General features: G+C 39.3%; 1 protein-coding gene across 2 annotated transcripts in view; it reads left to right on the top strand.

Annotated features, from left to right (window-relative positions):
* TMEM132B (transmembrane protein 132B) overlaps positions 1-17,450 on the top strand; it is a 259,133-nt gene that overhangs the window by 173,096 nt on the left and 68,587 nt on the right. For both annotated transcript variants that reach the window (XM_072879941.1, XM_072879942.1), the window contains one exon: positions 4,493-4,679. In XM_072879941.1, coding sequence (XP_072736042.1) covers positions 4,493-4,679 — 187 coding nt within the window. The remainder of the gene's footprint in view (positions 1-4,492; positions 4,680-17,450) is intronic.

Here is a 17,450-nt window from a genome sequence, read left to right on the forward strand (position 1 = left end):
TCAGGTTCAACTCGGCGAGCTGAGCAAGGCAGTTGGGCTCTGCGTGCCTGCAGCTGCCTGCGTGGATGTCTCTGGGACTTAGCAACATTTTCCTGTCCTGATTAACCCTTCTTGTTCTGGAGTTGGTTGGAGCTAGAGTTGGCTTTATTTGGCATGGATTTACCATTCTGTGCATTCTGTGCTAAAACTCTTCTATTCCAGGTTGGGATCACAACCATGACTACTAACGGCTGGGTACAGCATGAAGGCTGTATACGTTACAAGGCTTGACTGAGCTGTTGGGGACCTGGTTTGAATGCATTAGATATATATGAGGCCAGACAACAGGAAATTGTGCAGAAATCTCAAGGGTTTGGGGGCTCTTCTAGCACCTAGCAGAGGCAGTATTGTGGAAGTACACAAATAGGATTATAAATTGCAATTTCAAGAAAAGGGCCTACTTACTGGAGTTTGTGAGAAGAAGTAAATCCAAGCCCATGGTTTCTTTTTCTCCTCTCACCAGAAAGAAAAATGTGTAATGAATGTCTCATGTCTGAAACACTGGGCTGGATTCATCAAAGGGAGTTAGTAATTACCAAATTGAGAGAATCATGAAGCGCTTTTCTAAATTTGAAAGGCTCATCAAGAATAGATCAGGAGCAGGCAAAATTAATAGTTATGAACTCATTTCCATAGAAATGGACTTATTAGCAAGCATGCCAGCTGCCTAAAATTATAAGGTCTTTTCCTTGTGCTTGCAGGAAATAATCTTTTTTTATAAAAGTAATTTTGACTTTTTATTTTTTATTGCTCCTCTAAACTAGGGTTTGGCAAAATCCTTCTAAACTGGGAAAAGACTTCACTGGACAATATAAATATTTAACTAAAAAGAGAAGAAAGATGTGGCAAGGAGAAGTGATTTATAGTCCTTGGATTCCATCAGACTCTTCCCAATAGTGCAAACTTATTTAAGAGAAAAATGGAATAAGTCTCAAGAAAAAGCTGAAAAATCTTTATAGGGTAAAGTTTGGTTTAGCAGGATTTAATGGCTGATAACAGCGTGAGTTACAGTCATTGTCTTCTCTGCTAGTGGATTTTCCCACTGGTAGCGTTTTGTCTTCACCAGGCAGTTGCAAATCGACAGTGACTACAATGACCAACGTATTGGCCACCAGCTACAAATCAGACTAAAAGCTGAAGATTTACCATGGCAGGGTGGAACGACTCCTGTTAAAAAGGGTTATACTGTAATGCTGCATATCCAGGAGAGAAATTTAGGTACAGGTGGATTTATCAGCTAATGGTGCTGACATAAGTAAATGCTAACCTTTAAGGTCTTGATTATGGTTTAATTTATCTCTGGTTTTACTTTAGCAACCTCCATCAATTTCAGTGGATAAAGGCAGTGGTCTCCCACACCGTATTACAGAGGATGGTTAATAAATTGCAAGAATTATGAATATAGTACCAATCTTCCTGCTAGGAAAGAAGCCCCCGTAGGATAAGAGATGCAGCAGCCAGTAGGAAGACACTAGTCTGAGCAAGAAAGAAATTCACTTTTCAGGTTTTATCATGGGTTCGTTACAGTTGTAACCTGGGAAGAGACTCAGAACAAGGAGGGTGGATGAGTCTGTGGGGTACTCTGTGTCCCAGATACTGTAACACTTGGCATTGCTTGAAGGCAGAATCTTTGTCCTAAAAAGGAAAAAAGGGAGACCATAATTTTAGAGAAGATTCATTGATCTGCTGTTCCGAAGGTAACTGGAAGCCTGCTGGTGAATAAAGGAGTCCAGAAAGTTGAATACTGGTTTGCTAAAGCTATACACTCAGTGGAGAAACTCTGTAACTGAAAGATGGTTAGATACAGTAAGTCCATCTCTTTCAGCAAAAGTCCAAATGAAAAGAAGTGGATCCTTCTTTAATCAATATTAATATGTCATGCTACATGATTTGCTTCTGAGACAAAGCAGAAAACATTTGTAAAGCCAGATTGTTTTTTCAGGTGATGGTAAGGATTCTCTTTGGAACCAGGACCTAGGAAGTCCTGAGGCCTGGGAGGCCTGGGAAGTCAGCTTTGCTTTAGTTCATACATTAATATTAGTTAGATCTGAGGAAGATTTATGTATGTGAGTTGCTGCTCTTTTCTAGATGCACAGAGACTCATTTCTAATCCATCAGTGTATAACCATGTCTGCCTTTAAATGAAACTTATGTCTTTTATAGCTATACAGCCATGCTAAGGATGCAGTGAAGGTCTTTGAATATTTACAGGCAGAAGAGTCATTTTACTCCCTGGCAATTACTTCAGCTTGCTATATAGGCAAGACACACACATGCTTTTCTGAGGGAGCTCTGAATCCCAGCCTGTCTTAAAAATATAAAAGCACTATAATGGTTACTTTTTGGATGTGCAAAAAGGAAAACAGGAAAGGAATAATTGAGGGCATGATGGACTGAGCTCAAAGAAGTGCCAATTGGTGGGATGCGTGGAATGGATTTATCAGTGCAGACTAACCTGACATGTTATTTAAATGGTGAATCTAAAGCAAAACCCTCCATCAGTGGTTTTGTTCTGAATTTGAAACCACTTGTGCGTGTTTTTGTGAGTGGCAACTATTGACTTGCACAGATTAAACCTAAATTGCAGCTCTAAACATACCTTGACAGGCCTAATATCTAGATCCATAGTCAGTGTAAAGCTCATCTCTAAATTTTATTTCTGTGTTGTAAGCAAATTAATTTAATGTAATTTAGATAAAACAAACTGCAGAAGTGATACGCAGAAAACTATGAAGTTAAGTACTCCATTGTGGTGCCTACAGTGGTTATGTTTTGAACAGAAATGGTTTAATTACATCCCTACTATTGCGTAATAATATTTTTCTTAAGGTTTTTGCTGATTGTTTGGTTGGCCACCCAAAAGATGCCTTAATAGCTTCTAGTTTTGCCTGGAGGTGGATATTATCTTCTGTCAGCAGGGAAAATATTTATCCTCCAGGCATTGAAGCATATGCTTGTGTTGTTTGTTGTCAGAAAAAAACCATGAAAATCAATAATTCCTGTTCAGATCTTTTTCCTTTACAATGTGCCTTCAAAAACATATGGCAAAAACAGATTCTGCCTCTGTGCAGTTGGGAAGAGGAAAAGGATGTTTTAAGTCTCTGTTCTTTGTAGCAGCAGGCTAAAACTTTCCATGAGCACAGCTCTTGGAGTCGCTACTTTAGGGGAAGGGCACACAAAAAATGTGCCATGGGCCAGGATAGAGGCTGAAATTACAGCGGGCGGGTCATTACTGAGGGGTGCCTGCATGCACAGGACACACCCTAGATCGGGAACAAGCTACCTCATGCTCGCAGTAAGAGCACATTCAAGTCGTTACAGAATGGCCTAACAGGATGCAAATTCAGATTTTAACCTGTTTTATGAGCACGTACCCTGAAACTTCAGTAATATTGATAACATCGGTTGTCTCTTCAACAGAATATGATTAAGCAATGGGGTCAGCAGTCAGGTTAGCTGCCTTTCCATCCCGCCTCCATATTTTGTAAGCTGCATCAGGTCTCCACACTGCAGGTGTCTGTCTGGGAAATTGGGGCAGGAACTTGTGCGCTGCTTTGTAAAGTACCTACCTTAATTTTTGTGGAAGTAAAGTGCTGGATGAGCAAAGGTCTGCTTTCTAAATAGGTCCCTGCTGTGGATATGCAGAGTGCTGTTGGCTAAATCTTGGTGTCTGTTTTCTTCTCCATAACATGAAGATAAGATCTGTCTTTCTAACCTGAGGATTAATTACTGATATTTACATAGTGTTGGACCAGAGGAGAGTGCTAGAAGCAGAAGTAATTTTTAAGTACAGTTCTGAATGCTATGCATTTACATCCATTTCTTTACCTTTAAACTTTTATTTCCAGATGAGAAACATATAACGATTGCCATATAATTAGAAGTCTGCACCACTGACGAGAAGAATGTTTTCGTGAATTGAAAATAAGGATAATCTACCCCCCATTTTTTTGTCATGTATAATTTCTGCAAATCCATTTTTTCACTGAGATAAAGACAAGTTTGGCTTTGAAAGACTTTTTCTTCCCCCTCACAAGAGCTCATTTCTGATACAGCATGAGGAATGGCCAAGTATTCTGTTGTTTCAGAGCATCAGTATTTGCAGCAACAAAATTATAATAATGCTATATTAAATAATTTAACAACATCTGTGCAATGCATTTCCCAGGGTTTGGGGCTTATTCTGTAAGTTCATTGTGATTACGGAGAAAGAATGCCTGAGTTTAATGGGAAAAATGTCTCCATTTCAGGAAACTAAAAGATATAGTGTCACCTTATGTATAAAGTATAGCTGTTGCCCAGCGTGTAGTTTGATTTAGGTTTCTGTCAGTGTCTTCAAGTCTGCATGTTGGATTCAATGGTAAATCTTCTGGTGAATAGAACAGAGAAATCAAAATATATTTTGTTATTAACATCCTACTGATGTTGTGGGCATTTTTGGTTTTTTTCCCAGAGCAAACATGTCTTCCTACGAGATCCTGCAGATGGACTTTGAGATCGACAACACTAGCAGCCTGGCAGGGGCCCAGCAAATTACCTGGCAGGTGGAATACCCTCGAGATGACTCCGTGAGCGAACTGGTGGTCTCCGAGATCTTTGTCAGCCGAACAGTGTTTGTGGGAATTGTTCCTCTTGCAATGGTAAGAACTTGCTGCTGCTTCTTTTTGCTAAATGTTTCTGTTGATTCTCGTTAGTATTCAAGGGAATGTGAGCCATTTTATTATGTGCTACTTCCTATGCACCTGCTGCAAGTGATTTAAATGCAAAAAATACATTTCAATAATATTTTATTTACCTGATATGCCATAATGGCTCCTTGGAAACCATTTGAGTCTTTTGTGAAAATCCTTTACCGTTTGTGGATTATTGGCCTGGTACATGGTAATAGCTCCTTTGGAGCCATTGTCTTCTGGTGTATTAATGCGACTGCCATGCATGTGCTCTAAGGGTAAATGTTGCAATTAGTTGGGACATTTTCAATGAAATAAATTAGCATGCATGTGTGGGAAACTTCATTGCTAAACCAAACAGCTGGACTGCTTCCTGCTTTGCTTTTCCCCAAAGAGCCACACAGTCTAGTGAGCTGCACAGTGTCAATTTAATAAAAGGTCCATTTTGAGTTATAGAGAAAGGGCAAAATACTTTCTGAAGATGTAGGTGTCAGCCATATTTTCCAGGCAGGGTTTAAGTTGTACGTGTGCAGAAAGCTCGAAGCTGATGGTTTATTTAAAAAATGCAAATATCTCCTTCTAAAATCAAACACACTTTTACTAGGAGGGACCTTTGGTCCGCATTTGGGCCTGATGGACTTCTTAGTACTAGAGCTTTAAGCTTACATGTGACCAGTGATTTCAGTGGGGATATTCTGGTGTAAAACTAGAGAAACAGGCAGAGAGCCTGGATGTTACACCAGCTCCCTCAGAAATGCTCTGGTAATTTTTGTTTACTTCTCATGAACATTTGCCCTTCCTTTCCAATTCTGTCTGTGCTGGTTTTCTTTCTGTTACATCATATAACTAACAAATATTGGCGTTTTCCTCTGTATGACCACTAGCTTCTCCTACTAGGACAGAAGCAAGGAAAGATACTTGTAAAGGTAAATAAGACCCTAAATAATTTTAATTTCCAGTTCCTACTGCCAAAAGCTATGCTTACTGGCAGCCCAGTGACAGAGAAGAAATTATATGCAGAAAAGTCAATGGAGAATTTTCTTCTAGTACTTTTTTTTGAAGCATGTGGGAGATGAAACAAAACTCTAATTGTGTGGATGGAATATTGTCAAGTAGTAATGGTGAATCAGATATAATAATGACAGAATGTGGTGCATGAACAGTCTTGCACATAGCATTGCCGGTTTCAAATGGATAGCATGGAGTTTGTGCCATGCAGAGCACCACAGATATAAAAGTGAATCCAACCCAAAAGCCCATTGTGAATGTTGAATCAGAGCTTTGCTGCTGTCTCTGCCAGGGTTTTGCCAGGGTTTCACTTCATCTCTTTGCAGTTATGGCAGATGTTGGCCACTTCAGCTGTCTCTAAATGTCCTTGGACAAAACCTGAGGCTGAACCTGAATTCAAAGTGGAGCTAATCTAATCTCTGACACTTTGTCACTGTAAACTAACCGTAAAGAGTAAAGAAAGTAGCTTCTTTTGTGGATTTAGGACCTTGGTCCTTAAATGGGGGTCTCATGTGGGCTATTACTTTGCTGTTGCATGTGAGCATACTTGACTGGCTTGACCCAAGGCTGATAGGAGAATTGATGACAGCAATGGCAGGAACAACAGCTTGTATTTGCATTTCTTTCCCTTATGTGTGCCAGTTTGCAGTGCTGCTTCATTTAACAGTCACTAACTGGTGCAGGTTCTGGCACTGCATTGCCCGGTCGGGAGCAAAAAATAATTGCTCTATGCATCATCCTATGTTGTTCAGAGAAACACGTTCCCGAGGCCCAGAGTTCCTCATTGAACTAAATGCATTTTAACGTTCATTCCTCTTCAAGATTTGTCTGGCTTGTTGGTAAGGCAGTCTCCCTCTGAGTGGAGGTGGTATCTGGAAAGGAGAGTTTTGTCATCTCCCAGACCTTGATCCCCCAGAAGAGCACCACAGAAGGGTCCAGAAACCAGTGTGTTTCCATGCCTTTGCCATTGCACTGAACATAAATTACTTGCTGTTCCTTTTCAGTGTATCCACTCTTTCATTGTAAACATTGAATATTTATAGATGAAAACATAAAGTTCCTTGGAGAGTTTAAGGTTTGAGCAAAACATTTAGTCCTTGATTTGCAGGAGTGAACGTTTTGATGGGATTACCAAAACCTCATGGTGGTTCAGTGGCAATGACACCAGCATTTGCATGAAGAAGTGCAGCTCAGTGTCATAAAGAGGAAAAATTTATTTCCAGTAAGAAGAATGAGGTGGATTCAGTAAGAGCTTACTGGAGGAGAAATTAGCTGTGAAATCCTGCAAAACAAAAATTAACTTTAACGTGTCGATCTCTTTCTGTAAGGCCACTTTGGTTCTTTTAATATAAAGACAGCCTGTTCCATATGGTTTGGAATATCACTGTTTTGTTGCTGCAGTTGGTCATGAGTTTATCTTTGTTTTCCATGCTACTTTCCTAAACATACAGGAGAAGATCGAAAGAGCCCCCAGATAATTTATTCTGTCATTGCATTGTGGTGACTCTGGAGATAATGTTGGGGATATTTTTCTCATTACTAGCTTGCTTTTTTTTGTAGATAAAGGTATGGTAGACTGCATGGTAACATTTGAATAACAGCCTCATGAAAAGAGCTGATTTTTTGCTTTAGTGAGTTTATGAAGCCCTTAACATCAAATCTCATGTTCTTAACATTTACATTTGGTAGCAAGCTTGAAAGGCATTTTTCTTGTTTTTTGCTTTTGGGTTTTTCTAAGTGAAGATACAGCTGATTTTTGCACACTAGGTACCAAAAAATAGCTCCTTATTAGCAGACAATCTTGCTGTAATGAATTGATATTACAGCTTATTTCTGGCTAGTCCTTCAGTATCAAATCAGCAATGCATTAATAAGCACTGTTTTGAGATGCACAGAAGGAAGCAGGGCCAGGGAGAGTCTACAGGTGAAATCCTGGCCAGGGTAGCACCCATCAGCTGTGCTCTGTGCCTGCTCTTAGCCTGCTCCTGAGATGAGGTTATGTGACATTACTCGGTGAAAGAACATTATGATGAACTGCAATGCCTATATGCTGTGACTAAAAAGGAACAGACATTTTTAAGCCTTGATAGGAACATTAGGAAGTAACTGGAAACTTGTTAGCCTGTGAGAAAAGTAGAAATACTTAGTGTAGAAAACCAACTGTTCTTCCTTCTGTATGATAACTGTAAAAATACTGTGGGTTTCTTGGGGGTTTTTGCATATTTTTTGGAAGAGGACTAAAATACAATCTTGGAATATGGGGAATTCCTCCCAGACTATCCATTTTAATTTGAATGATCCTCCATATAATAAATCTCAATGTTATTTATTGCCAAATTTAGTGCATTCAAAATATGTAAATAAATAAAACATTTGCACTAATGAGAGAAAATAAAACAAAATTTCATATTGAAAGAGAGCCCGCTTTCTGCATCATCTGACAGTTCTCCCCAAATCCTTAAGCTGCTTCTAATTGAAACATCCAGTTTCAACAATTGCACAGGGCCAGACAGTTGGGATTTCCAAGGGAACTACATCCAGATGGAAACCGCACAGTCCAGTAATTTAGGATTTGCTTTCTGAAAGTTGTATCTCTACTTCTGGGTGAGCAATGTAGACTCTGCGCACAGTGAGAAAGTGCACGGAGAGGATGCTGTGGGAATACAGACCATCCCTGGCTGGCAGGGCAAAGAAAAGAGAAAATATCAAGTTGGGTGATCACAATTGCATACAGCCTACACCTCTCTCAGGACCTGATTTGGATGACAGCTGTGATAACCCTACTGCTGCTGTAAGGGTCGGCTTGCTTTGTGGAGTTGGTCTTGTGGCTCTGCCTGTAAATCAGATGTGTGCTGAGAGGCTTCAGTCCTATAGCACTTATTGTAGAGCAACGTAGTGGGGAGCGCTCTCGTTAAGCTATACTGTCGTTTCCATCATTCCCAGCTGCTGAGAAGAGTGTGGAAAAGGAAGCGACCCAGCCTGCATGCGTACAGCCAAAGTTGTATGGGAAAACACATTCGGTTTTATGTGAGGAATGTTTTGAGACGTGAAAGGACATAAGAGGGTAGACTGTATCTTTCAGCCTGTGCCCCTCCCCAAATCCAAATAACCCCCTCAGTTTTTGTTTAGTCCAAACGTGGACTTATTACCTCTTAGCAGGTGACTAGAGCACCAGTTCAAAATCAATTCAGAGTGCAAAGCGCTTATTGTCTCACTGGCACCGTTTCCAGCCTCACGTACGATCTGATCCCAGATGGTATTGCTGTGTGCATTTTACACCATTTTAGAAACAGATTGTTTATTTTGCCTAGTAGTCAATGTGACTTATGGTGAGATGATCAGACAGGATTCTGGGCCTCACATACCTATCCTACCTAGCCTTTGTTTTATAAACTAACTGACCTCCCAAAGTGCTTATACCAATAGCCTGCGTTTTGTTCCTGGAAGGTTTTGTTTCTGTAGATAAGGCTAGATTGGGAAATTCACCCCTTCTGAGCATGACAATTGGATATATGCATAATTGTCCTCTTGTATAGCTGTATAAAAAATATATGTATCAAGACAAGGTGTCATAAGATACCCACATATAAGTATGTGGGGAAATACATGATTCTTTCTTAGTTACTTTTTTTCAGACCGCTTTAGAAGTGGTCAGTGAAATTCCAAGTTCTTTGGACAATAGGCTGAGAAAACACAAAGCTCAAAATGTAGCAACCTCTGAAATCCTTCAGAGTGCTGCTGTTTTAATCCTGGAAGCTGTGCAGCTAGGTTCCTGTTTAGAGGGGAAGTGGATTTGAAAATGAATAAAACCCGTCTATTGTATTCCTCTATAAGTACAACTTTGCAATTCATTCTAAATTCATTTTCTGGGAACTGTAACACGTAAAATACTTGAAGATGCATTGTCCTGTAACTGCTACAGCATTTTCTGATAGCGAAAAGGGATTGGATGGGCCTGCTTACATAGGGAAAATAAATAAATGCTAATTCCTAGAACTCCAGGCAAATTAACGAATTATTTTTTCCTTAAGTACTCTATTATTATTTAGTATTTATGTAGTGTTTTATGTTTTCAGAACACTTTACAGACATTAATTAATCAGACCTGAATAAACCAAGCTTGATGAGAATGGAAAATTAAATGGAAATTAAGTCACTCTTATTCAGTTTTACCTGTTTCTGAATGATTTGTAAGTCACTTTTCATACTCTTAAAGGTACTTTTTAAAACACTTTAAAAAAATCCTACAATACTATTGCTTATTATCTCCAAAACCTCTTTTGGTTAGACAAGAGGTAGGATTTATACCGTCAAGAGCTAATGACAGCACAGATGAGTGGCTTTGAAGAATGTAAATGCTGTTTTATCACCTAAAGCTGTTCATAACTATTTAAGCCGATTTAATTCAGGTAAAAATGCATGGATGGGAGGATTACTCCCTTAATTTGAAGCCTATTTAGGAGCCGGAATATTTGACTCCTGGAGGTTTCTTTGGAGGAGAGTGAAAGGAATATTTAGTTTTATCTAAGTTTTTGCCGTCAGCTAAAGATAAGTATCTAAGTTTTTGCCATAAGATAAAAAACTGTTGAGAAATTTTACCTCTAGAAAATGAATGAAATTGAACACCGCACTGAGGTGGCTAATTTGGAGATAGCATACAGGCTTCTAGCTTGAGCGGTACTGCACCGTCCTCTTGCAAGATACAAACATGTCCCTAAATACCTTTGAGGATCTGGGCCTGGCTGTTCAGTTTAATGTTCCACAATGCACTGAGTGACAGATGAAAATGTTTGCTCCTGTGAGGCTTATCTTGTTTTCTTTTTGACAGTAAATGTCTCTGATAATTGATTCTTCCAACATCTGGTGTACAGATTAACATGTGGAACTAATGTCCCCAAAAGTAGAAAGGTGATCCATTTTCATCGTGTTGAGTAGAATAACAGCTCAAGGTGAGGAAGTGGAACACGACCACATTTGAAGCTGGTTTTGGTTCCACTATTTTGTTATGTTACTCAGTATCAGAAAAAGAATCTGCCTTCTGATATTACAGTTACTAACTATAAATGCTGCAGGTGATTATTTTAAAATAAGTTTTATGGCATTGAAGTAGGATGGGAGTTGTGAATCTGGTTGATGTCTAATGCATCAGAAGGTGTGTTTTAGGCATCCAGCAGATCTGTCAGAACATTGTAAAGTTGGATCTAAACTAGATGCCTTGATTTGTCTTAATATAATAATCTTGCATTATAATTTCGCGAAGTGGAAGTGTATGTCCTGCTAATTATAGAAATTTATAGCACAGATAAATCTGTTCTATCCAGTGGTGATACAATTCTCACAGTTATCTCTCTTGATCTAAATAGACATAACCTGCAATTTCCATAGTTATGGAAAGTTGTTGGTAGCAAGCTGGGGTGCAAGAAACAAACACTTCACCAGCTCTGAGCCTGTCATCCAGGTTTCTGTCACAAATACATGTGATGGGATTAATCTGTTATCTAACTAACAGTTGGGGAAAAATAAAAAAAAGAAAAATCCAGGTCTTTTAGAGAGTTTCTAGGCAACCAGGAACTTAGTCAAAGTAAAGAACAAGACGTTGAAGAGATGTATTTTAACTGTTTTTTATAAGAAGGCTCCAGCTGAGGCTGAAGGCTTGAGGAACAATAGGTTTAATAATAGACGAATATCTAGCATTCTCTTCTTATCTGGGAAAATGATGGCTTGGTCTGTGACTGGCACCACTGGTGTTTTAGATATACGTGCTACAGATCCTTTCTTGTATAGTAATAGAATTGTAATTCCCAGACTGTCATTATTCTAAAGTGTTTTTCAAATGCAACAATCAATATTTCACCAGTGCTCTGAGCCCCTCAGCCTGAAACATTTCTGTATATCCTGCAAGTATTTAATCTACGTCTTCAGAAATCATGTTTCCTCCCCAAAAATGTAAGCTATTGGTTGACTAATGGTTTACTAATGTTGTGAATCACTTAGAACCACAGATGGCTGTATATACTCTAGTGAGGTTTCTTTTAAATAGGAGGCTGAATAATAGCATCTCCAGTTGCTGCTAGCAAACGTACTGACAAGAACACCCAGAAAAATTGTCCTTAAAGATGCCCATTTCTATAACTCAGGCTGAAAGGGAATTGCCGAGTGTAACACTTTGCTTATTTGTTTTAGAAAAAGCAGGAATGCAGGGTGAGGGTGGTTTTTGGGTTTTTTTTAATGTACTTCTAGCTTTGGCTGCCAAGTATCCAGTGAGGAATAGGACAGTAAATGCAATTTGGGATGAATGCCACCAAATCCCCATTTGCAGAGGAGATGGCATGGCCTTGTGCTCTTACTCATGGAGAGTCCACCGCTGTCATATTCTGATATATCTTTCCCAGTAAGAGCTGCATGCCTTTCCAGCTTAAAGGTTTGATTAAAAATGTAAAATATTTTTGTGGGAAGATTTTCCAAAAATGATTGACTAAATAAAAAACTCTCTCTAAAATATTTGGTTTTGTCTGCCCCGCATAAAAGAGACAGGGCTTGGGTGCCTGGATTGTGCTGGGAATGTTGTCACATGCCCGGAGAACAGTAGTCACCATATGCAAGCCCTCAAGCAAGCTGAGGCGGTGGCACAAACTCAAGACAGATCCACATGCATCCACACAGAGCCATGGTCTGCAGTGGTTCTCCATGCTGAGCAATGCCTCTGTGACCCTCTAGTCAAATAAGCAGTAATTTTAAAGTTTAGAAATCATGTGTTTCCTGGTACTACTTCTCCTGTTTTGTAGCTTTTGTCTGAGTCTGCTGAGATTACATCCTGTTCCATTATTCAGATTCTGCCACGGCTTTCATTCATGATGATTCCTGTGCCCTTCTTTGGGGAAGAGATTTCTTCTGTGCATTCATTTTAATTCAGTACAAGTTAAAAGATGTCTGAAGTAATGTGAATTTGAGTGTCCATGTTCCTACATAGTACACTGTTGAATCCAGCTATCAAAAAGGGAGCATTTAAAAAAAAAACCTTTCAGGAATTTATTTTTCCTACAGAAATCACTTTTGCTAATGGTAATATACCTTATATTCAGACACCAATTAAAGGAGCACATTCACTCCAAGATGGAAATTGACCCAGACTTAGAAAGAAACTTACCTTCACCTTAAACTAAAATAAGAAAATGTCAAGCTTTAGCAGCCTCTTTTCTTCGCTCTCTCTGAGGTCAGTTATAAAACCCCAGAACGCTTAATCCTGGAGTGTCAAAAATATCAGAATAGGATCAGTCATTTCTAGCAAACCCAGATGATTTACATATTTTTAGAGGTTGGTTAAAATGTATTTATGTGCAAAATGTCCCATATGTGTTCATCCATTGCACTTAATGCATATTTCTTACTTGAAATAATTTTGACCTTTGGCCTTCCAGTTCCCTTTAAATTATACAGTGCATCTCTGTTTTACTTTACATGCAAAGCAAACGGCACAGAACATGATTTTGTCATTCACAAAATTCACCATTTCATGGGAAAAATATTTAAAAGTAAATTCAATATAGAGTAGATCTTCATCCCAGAAATATCAGGCATTATCAAGGGTCTTTTTAAAATAAAACTGGAATCTGTGACTCCCAGGTCACAGATTTCAGTATGAATTTTAACATTAATTAATGGGAGCAGGATTGAAGCCTTGAGCTTTCCTAAAACCCCACACTGGAAGGATTGATTTTAAACTCAAAGCAAACTAACTACTGTGGAGAGAGTACAAAATAAGTAAAAAGAAATTCTTCTTTTGTATTATTATATTTCCCATGCCCATAGCGAGTGTTTTATGTCTCTGTAGCAGAGATAGTATCTTCTGCAATTGTTACCATCTTCAAATTAATTGTCATAGGGAATTAAATGGTTTGGTTTTGTAAGGCTGTTCTGACAACCACAGGGTGAATTTTATGGAGAAAGATGAAATTTTAAAAGATTTCTTGAAGCATATCAGCCAAAATGCAAACCACTGAAGGTTTTATTAAGTTTGATCCAGGGGAAGACTTTGACTCTGAAATACGCTGGAAGAGAAATGTGTGGGGAGCGCATGTCATGAGGAATGCTGACATGGGCTTCGCTCTGACTGAACAAGGCCAGGGGATTTCAACATGCATTGTGAACAGACATTTAGAAAAGCTGTTTTGGATTGATCAAAATTGTTTAACAGCGGAAAAACATTTTTCCTTGTAGAACTGAGGTGTTTGATTAAACTTGATTAAATAATGTGCAAATATTTAATTTTGAAAAAGAGCTTTTTTTCTTCAGTGAAAATGTCCCATTCTGAATATGACAGAGTAGGACCATTTTGGTAATGTCAGCCTTCTTTCTCAGTCTTCTTCCGAAAATGAAATTCCAGCCAAATCTCCTCAATTTCATGAAGTGCTTCAATTTTAACTGGGCTGTATTTTCCAAAGGATATCACATTTTTTCTCTTTCAGTCTCATTCTGGGCATCTGAACTAGGTCTTGGAATTGCTCATTGTGAACCATTATCCCTTTTTTCCTCTGCTCAGTTAAATATGCTCTACCATTTAATTTTGAGAGTAAAAAAGAAAGAAAGAAACCAAAAGAGAATTTGCTATTGGTGGGACAAAAATAGTGGCATTTTAAGTGTTTCCATGAAAGCAATGTGACATGACAAATTTTAAGAAGCTCTGTGAATACTATTAATATTTATGATGCACTCAAGAAAACAGCTATTGTGTGCCACATCCATCAAAGATAAGAATTGTATTCAACTGTGTTGGATGATAAACATTGAATGACAATAGCTAGAGATTATATGAGGGATTTCATACTCATGTTTTATGCCTGCTTGAGTAAAAGCACCGTGTTATTCCACTGTGAACCAATAATTTTCTTTCATTAAATTAGATACACTTGCTGATACTTTTTACAACCATAGTCCAAAACATTAATGAATATGCAGGGAGTGCTCATGCCAAGTGCTTCAGAGATCTTGTTGCAAGCTACTCAGGATCAAGTCCTAAAGGCAGCATTTTCCACTAATCCTCCTCTTGGAAATCACTCTGAAGCTTACCAAATTGCAGTGATTTGACCACATATTGCTAGTTGTTTGTGGTTTGGATGAATGCTAATGATTACCCCATGAAATGAAGGCCCTTCCAGCATAGCAAGCTGGCTTTTTATATCCCATGTTTCTCTTTAAAAAAATTCCGTCTGTCCACCACCAGGAATGGGGCAGAATTGCTCGTGCTGTGGGAACGCCTGCTCTGATCCCACACCGGCATCTGTCTTTAGGTAATGTGTGCCCAGGAATGTCCTAAGTCTGGCATTGCTTTTCTTCATTGTCATCACTGTAAAATGCAGTTTTGGAACTAATTAATGATCACCCAGGCAAGCAACTGCTGGGGAGAGATAAAGGGGACATCTCTCCCCACTCTTGCTCTTAAACACTGCACGTCTCCTCCCTGCGCCATGTGGCCATGCCTGGCAAGCTGCTCGGCCTCGGCCTCCCCCACTCCCGGTTGATGCTGTGTCTGCTCCTGTGATTAATCTCTTTGACACAGAGGCTGCGTGCGTTGACACTTCCATGTTCTTTCTGCCCTGCCTTCTTATTAAAAGTGTAATGCTCTGGAGATACTTCTTTCTGAAGATCAGACTAATGATGCCTGAACTCTGTGCTGCATGCCCCTGTCTGGAAGGAAACTGTAATTCGGAGTTAATTGACGAATACCTGTGGCATCTTTGGTCAGGTGTTTCTAAATAAAGCTGTATTTGAAAGAGTTAATGCATTCTCCATCTATCAAGGATAGGAGGACATCCAGGTATTCTTGTAGCCAGAGTGATCTCGGGTCTCTTTGATCCATGTGGAGAGTTACTATTCTTAGAAAACCCTCTCCAAGGACGCACAGGCACTAAATTCTTGTTAGAAGTAAGTGGTTCCAATAATAAATGTGCAGAGGAAAATGCTATGAGGTGCTCTTCTGCTGAGCTGATATGGCTGTGCTGCCTCTGGAGGGCTATTTGGTTACCTCAGTTCCTTTAGGTTTGCTTCTTCTATCTTTATGAAGAATTTGCCAACGGGAGTTCAGTGCAAGCTAATGGAGGGATCCCTTGACAGACTATCAAGAGTGGTAGGACCTCCCGCAGGCCAGGAATAAGGGCACAGCGAACCTCTTGACAGTGATTGCAAGAGGTATGAGCTGAGCCAACCTGAAGTGATTTTTGTGAGCAGTACAGACCATTAACAAGGACCCAGACCGGGAAAACATGGTGTGCTGGAGGGAGCTACAGAGCTTTTACTTTGTCTACCCAAAATGAGAATCTTCTTGTTCTTTAACAATTACCCAATAATTTGGCTCGTCTGTAATTTCTTCCAGAGTGCTCATTCTGGTTTTATTGCCAATTAACTTAGCATTCTAGTCTTGGTCTACAGCTGATTGGCCAGTAATTTGAACTAAAGCCCTCATCAAAAGGGCATCATTTGTAAAACAGAGAAGAAATCTCAGAGATACTGAAATTACTGTTAATTAAATCAGCACACGAATATAATGGGCACACGTGAACAAAATTATGTTTGTTTTTGAGCTGTTCTGCTAGCTGGAGAGTAAGTCTTATTAGGACTATTTAATTGTCAGCCTGTATTTATAAGATGTACAGTGAGCTGAGTCTCTTCTGCATGAATTAATTTTGTATTATGTATACATGTATGAGTGATACATATAGTTCTTAGCTTATGCAAACAGACTATGTTCTTGCCAAGCAGATGCTGTACTATATTTCTTATGTACATGTTGCACTGAAAGCTTTTATTTTTAAACGGTCATTTGTATTTAACACAACTCTTGTTCAAAGCTGGTATTGACCTTAATGTAGTTAATTCTGATTTACATGGCCCCAGTATCAGTTAGGCTTAGGAATTATTTTCCATGTAATTTCTCTTTTTTTAATTCAATTAAAATAGCATCATTAAGGTGGAGCAGAGCAGCAATCAGAGAGCTTTAGAAGTTGTAATGTAGCCTATAAGCAGCTATTGTGTATAAAGAAATTTCTTCCAAAGGTGCCTCAGCTTTACTGAAAATGCTAAGCTACAGCTTTATTAAGATAATCAAGATACTCTAACACAGTGCTTTGGGACAGCCTTGTAATATTCTGTGTTGCTCAATTCTGAAGTTCTTGACTTAGCAGTTTCACAAGTCTGCCTGCTGTGGAGCTGGAAGGCAAAACTGCATTTTATACTGGTTGGTACTTATCTGTGAGCTCTTTCAAGATCAGTCCAAGGCAGAAGACAGCAGTCCCTTGTGGGGGTGGCAGGAGTGAGGGCATCATCACTGATGAGGGCAGAGAGGAGCGGGTGTTGCAAATTCCAGGTTATGTGAGAGGTAATTAATGCATTCCCTGCTGCGGCTAGGGGTAGAAATTGATCCACCAAGTTTCAAGGGATGAAATGTTGGCATCACAGTGAAATCTGTGGTCAAAGATAGGGAGAAGCTAATTGAGTTTTGCATAATCTTTGGGACCTTCTAATTCTGGATTGGTAAATGCATTGAAACGGCAATGGCTCTTGTCATTCCAGCTTGCTTTCCATAGCTTCTGGGAATACCACTGCCCAAAACCTCAGTGCCTTGAGACCAATACTGGCGTGGCTCCTGTACTAGAGCCTGGGAGAAAGCCCAAACCTGTTCTTCTCAATTCCTGCAGAAGAAGAACCTTGCCCTGACTTACACACTGATCACAGACATTA

The sequence above is a fragment of the Ciconia boyciana genome, chromosome 15 (assembly GCF_034638445.1).
Source record: "Ciconia boyciana chromosome 15, ASM3463844v1, whole genome shotgun sequence".
In the NCBI taxonomy this organism is placed as follows: domain Eukaryota; kingdom Metazoa; phylum Chordata; class Aves; order Ciconiiformes; family Ciconiidae; genus Ciconia; species Ciconia boyciana.